Source organism: Sorghum bicolor, chromosome 3 (genome assembly GCF_000003195.3).
Source record: "Sorghum bicolor cultivar BTx623 chromosome 3, Sorghum_bicolor_NCBIv3, whole genome shotgun sequence".
Taxonomy (NCBI): domain Eukaryota; kingdom Viridiplantae; phylum Streptophyta; class Magnoliopsida; order Poales; family Poaceae; genus Sorghum; species Sorghum bicolor.
This window is the reverse complement of record NC_012872.2, coordinates 28911413-28924762: the sequence shown is the minus strand read 5'-3', so window position 1 is coordinate 28924762 and position 13350 is coordinate 28911413. Positions and strand designations below refer to the sequence as shown.

At 49.3% G+C, this 13350-nt stretch overlaps 1 protein-coding gene across 1 annotated transcript in view; it reads left to right on the top strand.

Annotated features, from left to right (window-relative positions):
• LOC8074935 overlaps window positions 1–13350 on the top strand; it is a 40570-nt gene that overhangs the window by 21961 nt on the left and 5259 nt on the right. The window contains exons 3-4 of the mRNA XM_002457834.2: window positions 458–714; window positions 8972–9088. Coding sequence (XP_002457879.2) covers window positions 458–714; window positions 8972–9088 — 374 coding nt within the window. The remainder of the gene's footprint in view (window positions 1–457; window positions 715–8971; window positions 9089–13350) is intronic.

Sequence of the window (13350 nt, the reverse complement as noted above, 5' to 3'; positions counted from 1 at the left end):
TTAGGCTGTCTACTGTAGTTTTTGTCGAGCTACTCCTGCTCCTCACCATTATCATGTAATCTGCTAGCTTAGGGTACTTAAGTTAGGTGGTTGTTAACTGTTTCGTTTGGTGTTAGCATGGACTTGATCAGATATTGCGTGTGTAGTTTGGTTTAGTGGAGATGGAGTCATAGGTGAGTGCCTGGCTTTATGCAAAACATGGAGCAATTGTGGGATGGCGTGACCGTGCGTGGAGTTCAGCGTATGGAATTGTTTCCGTTTTATATAATGACTTGTATATATTCTCAGCAATATACAGTTATACACAATACAGCTAAGTTTAGTAGCACCAAAATCCTGAGTTCATCAGTTGTTCTTAGGTTTCTTGAGTGCTTGGATTAGAGTTCTCCAGCGCCAAGATATTGCCGGTGATCCACATCAGTTTTCACTTCTTACAGGTTCCTTTTTTATTTGTCAGAGAAGACATGGACTCGGCTATACAAAATTCCCCCAGGTAGCCACAGGAGGAAATCAAATCTGAGTAGGATGATCATGGTACGCCCTACCTTTCCACAGTGCTATTGGGAGAATGAAAAACCTAACCAACTCCCAAAGACACATGCTGTGGCAATTGTGACTGGTCCATGGAAAGTAGGTGACTTGATCGATTGGTGGTATACTGATTGTTACTGGACTGGGAAAATTATTGAGTTACTTGGTGATGACAAAGTAAAGGTAATGCTTAACAGTTCAAATGATTGTTTTTCGAGAAAAAAAAACAGTTCAAATGGTTAATAACCATGCCCTGCTACTTTCACATAATTGATTTCTGTCTTGTTTTCTTATGTGCACTCTTGTGGAAATTGTTTCTGAGGATATCAATTAAGCATAATCATGCTGCACTATCAATTATTTTTCACAATATTTTGCACCATTGTGTTGTTTGTGCGCATGTTCGTTACACATGCACTTGGTGTCCGCTTTCGTGGCATATGGAAGCGTGTGAGAAAGAAAGGAAGGAGTAATTGGCAAACAATGATTATGCACGCTGTAATCACATTGATATTGATAGTATGTAGGTTGGTTATTTCGATGCAGGGATCCAAAAGATGACGCCTCCCGCTGCCCTTCCCCCCCTCCACCGCCCGACGCCTCCCCACCCTTACCCTCCACCAGCCGCTCGCCGTTGCCTATTCCGGGCGCGGCGACCACCCACACCCCTCCCTCGTCGATGCCCGAGGGATCCGCCTTCTCCTCTCCTGGTGCGATAGTTGGGCGCTCCAAGAATCAGCGCTGGAGGGACTCCCCATCCTCTGAGTCCACTTCCGGTGGCCCTCCCCCTTCTTTCAAGGACGTTCTCTTGAGCGGAGCTGGCTCGCCTGCTCATGCTGCCCGTTCCGTGGCCCCTGCTACCTCAACCATCCCTCGCGCGTCTCCCCCTCCTCGAGCGCCGGTGCGAATCGTTCTGAGGAAGCCTGATCGTCATGCTCACCTGGGAGGGGCATCGGCGCCTGACGGCGATGGCTGGGTAACCTCGGAGAGCCGGCGTGCGCGTCTTGAGCGGCGGCGATCCAAGAATCAGCACTGGAGGGACTCCCCATCCTCTGAGTCCACTTCCGGTGGCCCTCCCCCATCTTTCAAGGACGTTCTCTTGAGCGGAGCTGGCTCGCCTGCTCATGCTGCCTATTCCGCGGCCCTTGCTACCTCAGCCATCCCTCGCGCGTCTCCCCCTCCTCGAGTGCCGGTGCGAATCGTTCTGAGGAAGCCTGATCGTCGTGCTCGCCTGGGAGGGGCATCGGCGCCTGACGGCGATGGCTGGGTAACCTCGGAGAGCCGGCGTGCGCGTCTTGAGCGGCGGCGACGGGAGCTCCCTCAGCGTGCTGTTCCGGCGGATCTCTGTGGCCGCTGCTTCAACTGTTTCTCCACCAGGCACAAGGCCATTGTCTGCCGCTCTCCTCCAAGGTGTTTCTTCTGTGGGGGGCTTGGAAATCTCTCCAGTGCCTGCCCTTCTCGCCGGCCGGCCCGCAAGCAGCTGGTCTGGCGGCCTAAGGTCGTGGAGGCGGCACGATCGGTGGTCATGCACCCTTTTGCGAACTCGGAGGGCGGGCGCGCGCACAGGCGTAAGCGTCGGCGTCGTCGCAAGGCGCGCGCCGTGCCTGCCACGGATTCTGTGGAGTCGGGCTCTGGTGACGAAGGCAGCTCTGATCCTCTCCCCCCTCCCTCTCCATCCCAGGCGCCTGCTGTTGGGGCTGCTGAGGCTCCACCTGTTCCTCGCCGCGTGATAGACTGGTCAACCAGGATCGCCCGCTCCGAGGATGGCCTAAGGCGCGCCCTCATCGTCAACGTGGTGCGTGGGCCTTTGGAGGGGAGAGTGGAACTCATCCGTGGTACTATTGCTTTCAGGTTTGAGATCGACGAAGCTGGGCTGTCTTTGCTTCCTCTGGGTCCGCATAGCTTTCTGCTGATCTTGCCTAATGAGGAGCTGGCTGCCACCATCTACAATGGAGGCCATCCCATTATCACCACCTCTGTTCAGCTACATATCATGCGCTGGTCAAGGATCTTCCAGGCGACAGCGGCGTGCCTGCCAATGGCTGTGGAGGTGGAGCTCCGAGGAATTCCTGCCCATGCTTGGGACCGTGCCACTGCTGAAGTCCTGCTTGACGAGTTCTGCTGGATCGAAGGGGTGCACCCAAGCAATGAAATCCGTCGCGACATGTTCCTGCTGAAGGCTTGGTGTTCCGATCCCGCCCGTCTCCCCTCTGAGATGGTGCTCGAGATTGTTGAGCCCCCTTCCGCGAGCGGCCCCGGTGTGCGGACTCTGACCTATCCTATTTCGGTCTTTGTCCGTCCGCTGGACCTTCCTGGGTTGAGCTCTGGTGATCCTCCCTCCCCACCACCCCCTGAAGATGAAGATACAGAGCCTCGCCGGCATCGTAAGTTCTCGTCGTCATTGTCTTCTTCCCTGGCGCCGGCGGCGGAGCACGACGGGCCTTCAACCGACATGGCTGGTCGTTCATTAGTACACACAAGACTGGGCCCACGGGTTCGAGAGACGATGAGCCTCCCTGCCCTACTTGTCGAAGATCCTGGGATTGGTTCGCAGACGGACGATCTTGATGACAGGGTGCCCATGCATGCTGATGGCGCGGTGGTGCAGGGTCCCGAGGCATGCACCGCTGGAATCGAGGCGACGAAACCTGTTGCATGTGTGGACGGAACCAAGGGAGCGGATCCTGCAGATTGCGGGGACGTGACCGTTTGCCCCGGGACGATGTCCGAGGGATCCTGCATGCGCCCGGACGTAGTGCTGGCGGCGGATTCGGCGTTGTTGGGCGGTGTGGATACGGTTGTCGGGGGCAATCCTGTCGTGGACCTTGCCCCTACTTCTCTGATTGGGCTCCCTGATGGGCTTGATGTTGATGGGCCGAGGGTTGAGCTCCTTCTAGATCTCCCTGTTGGCTCTGGGCTGAGAGTGGGGCTCCCGGTTGGCGGCCCAGTCATTGTTGACCTGGACGGATTAGCTGCTGACCCAGGAGCCCTGCGGGAGGTGTTTGCTGTTGCGGCATCTCCAACACCGTCGCCGCACTCTCCCCTTGCGGCGTCTCCAACACCGTCGCCGCACTCTCCCCTGCAGCCGCGGCCGACGGGCACCTGCTCGCCACAGCTCTTCCCGGCTGCCTCCCCGCCTATGTCAATGCATCGGCAACGACAGATCACCAGGGTCTACTCACGTCGGCGAACTCGAAGACCGGCTGCTGCTCCAGCGCCCCCTCCGTCCTCGCCGCCCAGCCCGGCTACTAAATTTATCAAGATGCTGTCCAAGACCCCGGGGGGGATACTCCCGATTCCCAACATCTGCAAAAGAAGGAAGAAGAAGCTGGAGCCACCAAGCATGGGGCCTCGCCGAAGTTGCCGTATCGCCGGCTTCCCTACGACTCCTGCTGAGGTATGCCCACTGCATTTAAAGAAGCGAGTCATGCGTGCTCTTGATTTGAACTTTGAAGAGGAGAGAGAGCAGATTAGCCCCCAGATGCTTGAGGACTATGCTCAACGCTTCAAGCACCCCCTGTCCTCCGTGCACACAATGGCCCTTGCGGCTCTCTTTGGATGGAACCTTCCTGACGCTGCGCCTGGCACAGAGTTGGTGGAATGCAGGGCCTGATAATCTTGCTTGGTCGTGCTCTAAATAAATTTTTTTGATTAATGGATCCAGCACACATTCTCAATTGGAATGTTAGGGGGCTAAATTCTACTGCTAGGCAGGATGCAGTAAGATTAGAGGTGGGTGTTTCCAAATGCGATGTGGTTTGCCTACAAGAAACTAAATTGGGTGATGTTTCTAGAGGTCTGATTCTTTCCATGTTGGGAAGTGATTTTGACAACAACTTCATCTTTGTACCCGCGGTGGGACTTAGTGGAGGAATTTTGGTCGCTTGGCGCTCTCAGTTGGGTCCCCCTCGAGCCACCAGAATGGATGCCCATAGCTTATCGGTTCAATTCTGCCCGGCCAAAGGCAATGCTTGGTGGTTAACCTGCGTCTACGGGCCCCAACATGACCAGAATAAAATCCAATTTCTCCAGGAATTGAGAGATATAAGGGCTCAGTGCTTTGGACCTTGGTTGGTGGTCGGGGATTTCCATCTCATCTATAACGATGAGGATAAAAATAATGCCAACCTTAACAGGGCAATGATGGGACGATTCAGAAGATGGATAAATGATATGGAGCTTTCTGAAATCCCTCTCCATGGCCGTAAATTTACTTGGACCAGCTCCTTCACCAGTGCTTCTCCAACTTTGGTCAGGTTGGACAGAATGTTCTGTTCTGTTGACTGGGAGGAGCAGTTCCCTGGTTGTCTTCTGCAAGGGGGTGATTCTATGGATTCAGACCACTGCCCCTTATTACTTGGACTGCAGGATGTTATTGGCAGCAGGAAGAGGTTTCATTTTGAGGCTTTCTGGCCCTCACTTGATGGTTTTCTGGATGCTGTGAAGGATGCTTGGGACAGTGTGCAGCCCAACCAGTGTCCCCTCCAAACTGTGGCGCTAAAGCTGAAAGCTACAGCAAGAGGTCTACAAAGTTGGAGCCAGAAGAAATGTGGTCATATCAAATCCCAATGGCTGCTTGCTAAGGAAATTATCCGTCAATTTGAAAAGGCACAAGAGAATAGGCCTCTGCAGCCAGATGAATTGTGGCTGAGAAACAAGCTCAAGAAGCATTCTCTTGCTCTAGCATCTTTGTTGCGAACTATTGCCCGGCTCCGATCTAGAATTGGTTGGCTAAAAGAAGGAGATGCCAATACAAGGCTTTTCCACCAGCATGCCCGTTACAGAAAGAAGAAGAACTTCATCCCAAAATTGCAAGTTGGCGATCAACTCATTACACGTCATGAAGACAAGGCAGCTGCAGTCTTGGAGTTTTATGATAACCTTATTGGGACAGATTATGGAAGAGACAGATCTATCAACCTAGAGTCTCTTGGGTGTCCAAGCTTTGAGTTACTTAATCTGGATCTGCCTTTCTCTGAGGAAGAGGTGTTCAATTCCATAAAGAACCTGCCTCGGGCAGATTTTATAAATGCTGCTGGGCTGTTATAAAAAATGACATAATGGCTGCCATACAGTCACTGTGGAGTGGTAATTGTAGAAACTTAAGCAAATTGAATTCGGCTTACATAACTTTGATACCTAAAAAGTCGAATGCGGTGCAACTTAAGGACTTCAGGCCTATCAGCTTGGTTCACAGCTTTGCCAAACTGATGACCAAGGTTATGGCAAATCGACTTGCAGATCGCCTTGATGAGATGGTCTCCCCAAATCAGAGTGCTTTTATTAAGAAAAGGTTCATCCAGGACAATTTCATGATGGTTCAGCAAACAGTGAAGTACCTGCATTCTCAGAAGCTGCCTAGATTACTCCTAAAATTAGATATCACCAGAGCATTTGATTCGGTTTCTTGGGCTTTCCTCTTGGAGGTTCTTAGGAAGCTGGGGTTTGGAGTGCGGTGGTGTGACTTGATCAGTGGCCTTCTATCTACTTCATCCACACAGGTGCTCCTCAATGGCATACCAGGAGAAAGAATAAAGCATAGAAGAGGTTTGAGGCAGGGAGACCCTCTATCACCCATGCTCTTCATTCTAGTTATGGATATCCTGAATTTGATGTTCACTAGGGCTGCAGATGTCGGATTACTTCAGCCCTTATCTAGGAGACCTATTCAGCACAGGATCTCTCTTTATGCTGATGATGTCGCCCTTTTTCTCCAACCCATTGCAGCAGGCATAAATTTATCTTTACAGCTCCTGCATTTGTTTGGGGAAGCCTCGGGCCTCAAAACAAATGTTCAGAAAAGCAACGTTTTGCCAATCTGCTGTGCTGAGGAGGACTTGACCCTCATTCAAAACATACTGCCGTGTGAGGTTCTGGATTTCCCTTGCAAATATCTGGGTTTGCCCCTGTCCAATAAAAAATTGACTAAGGAGCAGGTCCAACCCATCATTCATAAAGTTGCTGGACAGCTACCGGGGTGGAAGGCAGATTTGATGACACGTGTTGGCAGGGTGATTCACGTGCAATTTGTGCTTACAGGTATCCTAATTTACGTTATTATGGCAACTGATCTTCCGCCTTGGGCTCTCAAAGCCATTGATAAGATTAGAAGGTCCTTCCTTCGGAAGGGAAGAAGAGAAGCAAATGGGGGTCATTGCGTGGTTGCCTGGCCCAAGGTTTGCCGACCCCGGGAATTAGGCGGACTGGGAATATCTGATCTGAAAACTTTGGGGATTGCCTTGAAAGCAAGATGGCCCTGGCTGCAGCGGAGTTGATGGGCCGACTCTCCATCCTTGAACTTGAGGTTGGCGTACTCTTGCTTCAGCAGCTGGGCCGTCGCCTTCTTTGCGCGATCAGAGCCGACGCGCATCGCAACAATGGCCTCCCACGCCTCCTTAGCAGTCTTCTTCGCCCCCAGCGGCTCCCTGTACTCTGTTGGCACAGCAGCGAGGATAGTCTCCATCGCTGACATGTCGTCTTCTTCATTGTCGGTGCCCTTGTCAATGGCATTCCAGAGCCGTCGGGCTCTGAGCTTGACCTTCATGGTCACCGCCCACTCGCCATAGTTGGTGCGAGTCAGCATCGGCCAACTTGTGCCGCTGACCTCCCGCACGGTGCGCACAATGACCTCCTGTCGTGGCTGGGCAGCCCCAGCAGCACTGCTGCTGTCAGCCGTCTCTGAGCCAGGTGCCATCTCCGGCGGTTAGTCCGGCGACGCAGCTATACGGCTCCGATACCACTTGTTAGTCCGTGGGATCCCTGCACAGGTAGGCAATTAGCTTACCAGCACACCCACACACTCACTCACTATGGCTAGAGGTAGAAGAAGGGGTTGAGAACAACACACACATACACTGCAGAAGCTCTAGCGTTGGCCAAGGCTCTGCACTTTGGTTGTGGTAACTGAACTGAAAAATACATTACTAGGGCTGCACTTATATACACAAAAGGGGTAGGGTCAGTTTGTGTATGAACTGAAGCTACTGAAGGTGGGCTGCTGTACTGCAGTCAAAGTCTACTATCCTAGCTGCAGGATAAGCCTGCAATACTTATTAGCTAAAGACACAATGACCTACCAAAAATCTGTGTCCTCACTAGTCACTACTCCTAGTCAAGTGTTCCCACTACAGCTTGACTGCTGTTCAACCTTTCAAAGCTGGTCTTTAGTTTCACATTTCTAGTCACCAAGCTGCAGCCTTGACTGAAGATTGGTCTGCAGTTGCAGACTTCTTTGCAAGTCCAGCAGCAAATTATTCAACACCTGCGTACGTCACAGGCGCGGCGTCTCCTGGAGTACGGGATACCGTACATGACAGTTCATCTCTAGGATATTTTATCTGGGGTGGAGCTGAATGAGAGCAGTCCTGACAAGCATGTATGGAGCCTAACTTCTTCAGGCCAGTACACAGCAAAGAGCGCCTACACTGCCCTGTTTAATGGAGCCATCGCTTTTGAACCCTTTGAGAGAATTTGGAAAACTTGGGCGCCCCCAAAATGCAGATTTTTCATGTGGTTAGTGGCCCATAACAGGTGCTGGACTGCAGACAGGTTAGCAAAGAGGGGCCTCCCTCATCCTGATGTGTGCATCCTATGCGACCAGCACGAGGAAGATCTCCATCATCTCCTTGTGGGCTGTGTATTTGCAAGAATTTTTTGGTTCACCTTCCTTTCTCATTTTGGTGTTGCAACCCTTGCTCCAACACCCGCTGATCAGAATTTCGAGGAGTGGTGGAGAAAGATGGATGGTGCTGTTCAAAGTGACCTAAGACGGGGCGGGAATTCTCTGGTAATCCTAGGTGCCTGGAGTATTTGGCGGCACAGAAATGATTGTGTTTTCGACAATGTAACCCCAAATGTTAACTCAGTCCTGCATCTGGCCAAGGAGGAGGCTGGTCGGTGGAGTGCGGCAGGGGCTAAGGGGATTTCCCTAATATCTGCCGGGCTTCAGCTTAGTTGGGGTTCTCTCTTGGTCGCCCTTGTATTTCTTCCCCGGTGACTTAGCTGTTTTTGTTTTGAGGCTGTGTGTGTGTGTGTGTGTGTGTGTGTGTGTTTGTGGGGTTTTGCCTCTGGGTTTAGCCCCTGTAAGACTTTTTCCCTTTTCTATTAATATAATGATACGCAGCTCTCCTGCGTGTTCGATAAAAAGATAGTATGTAGGTTTTAACAAGTGGAAAACTTTTATCCTTTCAGTCAGCTAACATAATCCTATGTTTTAGTCATTTCTTAATAGAAAACCCATTCATAAAAATTGAAGCTAACTTCTTAAAAAATAACTGAGTGTTCCACTAATATTTGAGATTAGGTGCCACTTATCACTATCATAGTCAGTGATATATTCTGGTGATTAAAATGCATCATCATTTGGTGATTAATTTTTAGTCACAACCATGTAGTTTGAGAAAGATGCAATGAGCTATTTTTACATGGCCTTTGTCTGCAGATAGCTTTGCATGAAGAGCCAATTGGTGAAGGTGGTTACTATGATGCTGATTGTAAGGATCTGAGGCCGGCCCTTGATTGGTCCCTTGAAAAAGGTTGGAGTGTGCCTGTTTCACAGGTAATGATTAAATGATGTGGTGGTAGAAGAATCTACTTCACACCATTATTTTGTATTTTTTATCACATAAACAGATTGAATAATAAGAAGACTGGCAAAGATATGAGGTCCACTAATGATCTTCTGTTACTAACTGGATTCTGCACTGTACTTAAAAAGGTGCAATAATGCCAAACATAGCAGTGATCCATGAACTAGTTAACGCCACCTCAATGCCTGTTCTATTCACCAAAATGATAACATTGTTGATGTAGTTTTTTCTTACACACGTGCATCGTCATGCATTTATATATTTATATCCAGTGGTTTAATATTTCCGTGTTGTTACTCCCTTGTTTTTTGTTAATAATTATTTTTGGCATTCACAAAGCCTCTAATACACATCTTTGAACATTATTATAAACTTATGCGAGTGCACTCACTGAAATATTTATCAAAATGGATCTATTAATGCATTTTATGTAAGAAAATTAGCAAGGACAACAAAGCCTTTTAATTCCAAGAAAATTGTTGTAGTCTAAAGGCCCATTTGCTGGCTCCGAGATCTATGATAGATATGTAGTTTGTAGATTAAATTAAAGTGGTTTAAATATTTTTATTTAATCTAAAACATAAACGGAATGAGTCATGTAAATGCACTTTACATGTCTGCAGCTCTAGATCCAGGATTTCCTAGAGTTATAGGTGGCCAACTCGGCTTCCTAGAGCCATGCCAAACAGAGTCTAAAATAAAATCTAACATGATTTACCAATAAAGAGGGTAAAAAAAGAAAAATATTAGTAATAGTAATTATGGTAAACATAACCAAACATGATATCCTCCCCTATTCTTATCCATAATCTTGTGTACCTACCCATAATCACAGTATTAAGCTAGCACATTTATCTTACTTTTGTGCAACTTTACCTTTATGCATTAGAGGTTCCTTGGCTCTCAAGTTGATCATGAGAAGCCTTGGCAACCAAGTAGCCTAGAGCATCTTGCTTTATGCAAGAATATGCTGAATAGTTGGTAGAGGCTATGCTCTTTCAGATTCAATCCAAGCGACCCATTGGTCAAGCTGACCTCTGGGATTTATCTCTATCCTTGCTTGTGATGTTTGGGCAACACATAGAGGAGAGGGTCGGCTGGCTATAAGAGCCACACGGCCTAGGTCCAATCCATCTATATACACACATATGTAGGTCTCATCAAAATCAATGCCTGGACGTCGTTTAAAACCGCAAAGAACCTAGCATGCCGTGTAGTACTCAAGAGAACCATTGGCTTTGAACTTTTGTTTGAACACCCCATTTCGTAGTCACAAGATTCGTTGAGGGTGGACGAGGAACAAGACCCAAAGTTCGGTTGTCCTAGAGGGCAGAGAACTCCTGCATGGCCACCTGCCAATGAGGATTGGCGAGGGTAGTGCAGTAGGTACGAGGAATCCGTGATAGTGGCATCGCATGATAGAGTGGGCTGCCGAAAGCGAAGCTTGCCACTAGTTGTCATGGCATGCTGGTTGCTGACCAACGGAGCAAGAACCAGCCGTCATGGTAAGGGTGCAGTGACAATGATGAGGGAGCCATCTGGGTCAAGACAGTCCTTCTGTCGTGGATGTCGGGAGTAGACGAAGCGCATGTCCTAGGTGTGCAACGGGCCGGCTAGACCATTAACATTGGGCTGGATGGAAGGGGCTGCACGTGGCTATGTGGGAGAGCCGATGGTGCGGGAGGGTCAACCGGAACCGCATGTGTCCATGTGTTGGGGCCACCAGAGGCGACATTGGCCAGAGGACCATCAGTAGTGAAATGTTGGACAAAAATAAGATTCTTAATAAGACTTGGAGAAACAAACAAGAAGCAAGTCTCCGTTGGCGATGACGATGGAGGTTGGAAAGAGTGAGGTGTAGTGAAAGAGTGAGGATATCAGCATCAGGGGTCTTGTGACTTGTAACGTTGGAGTCAAAGTACTAATCATGCTGAGGCGGTTGGTCCTAGGAAGGAGTAGCAGGGGTTATAAAAATCTGGTGGCGCGGGCTGCGTGTGGCTGCTGTGGAGTTGTTGCACTAGTAGACGGCGTGGCCTAGGCTACATCTGAATGGAACCGCTGCATGGATTGTAGAAGTTGGGCCACGATCTGCTAGTTGTGCCAAAGGAGCCAGTCGCCCGTAGGTTGGTTGGCTACCAGGAGCATGACCTTGAGGAGGCCCACCATTTTTCTTCTTGCCCTTGCCGTGGTAGCCACCCCCGTTGGTAAAGGGGGACGGTGGGGGTGATGGAGAAGGCAGTGAAGGTGGAGGTAGGAGAAGACAAGGTGGCGAACACAGATGCTAACATAGAAGACTTGTTGGAGAGAGTAAGTTCCTCCATGAGTAGCGAGGAGTCGACGACACAATCCATGTGAGCCTAGTCGGGGTGACCATGATCATGCTGACGGTGAGAAGGAGGGCCTTAGACAGTCACGCTAGCGGTTGTAGTTGCCGATCTTGGGATCAATAACAAGTGGGATCGGAGAGCGAATGTTCTGAATGGTGACCACTTGGGCATGGAGATTGAGGACGGCATAGGTTGCTTCGTGAAGTAGCCTGGTGTCTTGGATGTTCGAGGAGAGGCAAACACATGGGAGGCAGAGTCCTCTACCTCTTCCTTCGTTGTCCACAAAAGGGGGAGCTGCAGCATGCTCAGTGTGATGCCGTGAGGGTGTCACGGGCCTGGGTGGTGGCGGTGTCCCACTCCTATGCAGCGAGGGCGGCCTCACACTCGTGCTCTAGGGCACAGACAAGGTGGCCTCTCGGACCTGACAAATGTGGGCGGTCCGAGCTGCCTTGGCATCAGCCACGGCCTTCTTGGCTGTGTCAATAGTGAGGATGGCGTCATCCTTTGCCTTATTGGCAGCGGTGTCCGCCTTGGCGTCGGCTTGTTCCTTGGTCGCAGTAGCGGCCGCAAAAGGGAACAGGGGAGGAGTTCCAGGCATGGTTGGGAGGTGGGCGTTGAGAGTTAATCCTAAGTCCTGCGCTATGTATCTAGTTAAAACTACTTAGCTATTTACTGTTTCCTGTCAAGCTGTTTTCATTTCTCTAAGGATAAGTAGCATCCGCTTTATGCAGTTAGAATATGCTGTAGTGACTGAGGACCTTCTTGTATCCCAAGTTTGCTTTTCCTATAAATGAGAATAAGCGGTTAAGGCCATGCTGCCCTCTGGCAGTTCAAAACTGAGTTCCACTTTGTGTTACCTGGCCAACAGGCTTGGAACGGCGGAGTCTGTGCGCGACTGGGAGGGGCGTGCGGGAGGTGCAGCCACAATCTGAGGGGAGAAGCAGCTCCGTGGGGTGCGCTATGCAGTAGAAGAGAGCCGGGAATTCCCAGACTTGTGATACCATGAAAGCAATGAAGATTGTGGAAATAGTAGATTGATTCATCAAGGTACAGGGGTACATATGCAGTCTACCTACAGCCCTCAAAAGTCACTAATTCATAATCTCATCTTGGGTTTATAGAAACATAACCAAACAGGCTCTCCTCTCCTATTCCTATCCATATTCTCCTATACCTGTCCATAATCACAGAGGGGGCTGGCCGGCTATAGTAGCCACACAGCCATGGCCCAATCCAGCTATATACACGCATATGGAGTATAACAACAACCCTCCACTTGGGCTTGCGAGTCGATATGCTGGAATAAAATAGGTGATGTTCAGGTTTTGTTGATACTATAAACGAAGAGTTGTCGTAAAATATTTATTCGTATCTGGACAGCAGTCAAAGTTTGAAAACTCGATTGCACAAGTACATGGTTATCTAACTCAATGCCTTAATAATTGTCAGAGGTTGTCATGATTTTGAGCCCTTGTTGCGTGGATCTATCAATTATGTTGTCCTCCTTGTAGGATAAGATCTATAAAAGCTGATACAATCATGTCACTAATGTTGAAAATTCTAAGAGTCTATTATCACACAATCGTGTAGCTACCGTGTTAATTTATTCAGATCTCAATCAAGTATGGTCCTACCTACCCCACAGTCTTGATTTTGATTTTGTTTTTGTGAGTATGAATTCCACGGTAGTTAGTTTTAGACTTGAGGAAAAAAAACAATCTTTTTCTTGCTTAGATAGATTGATATCAGTTAAATACGATTGCCATCAATACTAATACCTTAAAAAGCTTGTTGGGATCCTTTTCACAATCTACAGGGCTAAGAGTTAACTACAAGAAGTCTTGCCTTATTCCTTTAAACCTCCCACCAGAAAAATCCCAACTCCTTGCTGGTGTCTTCGGTTG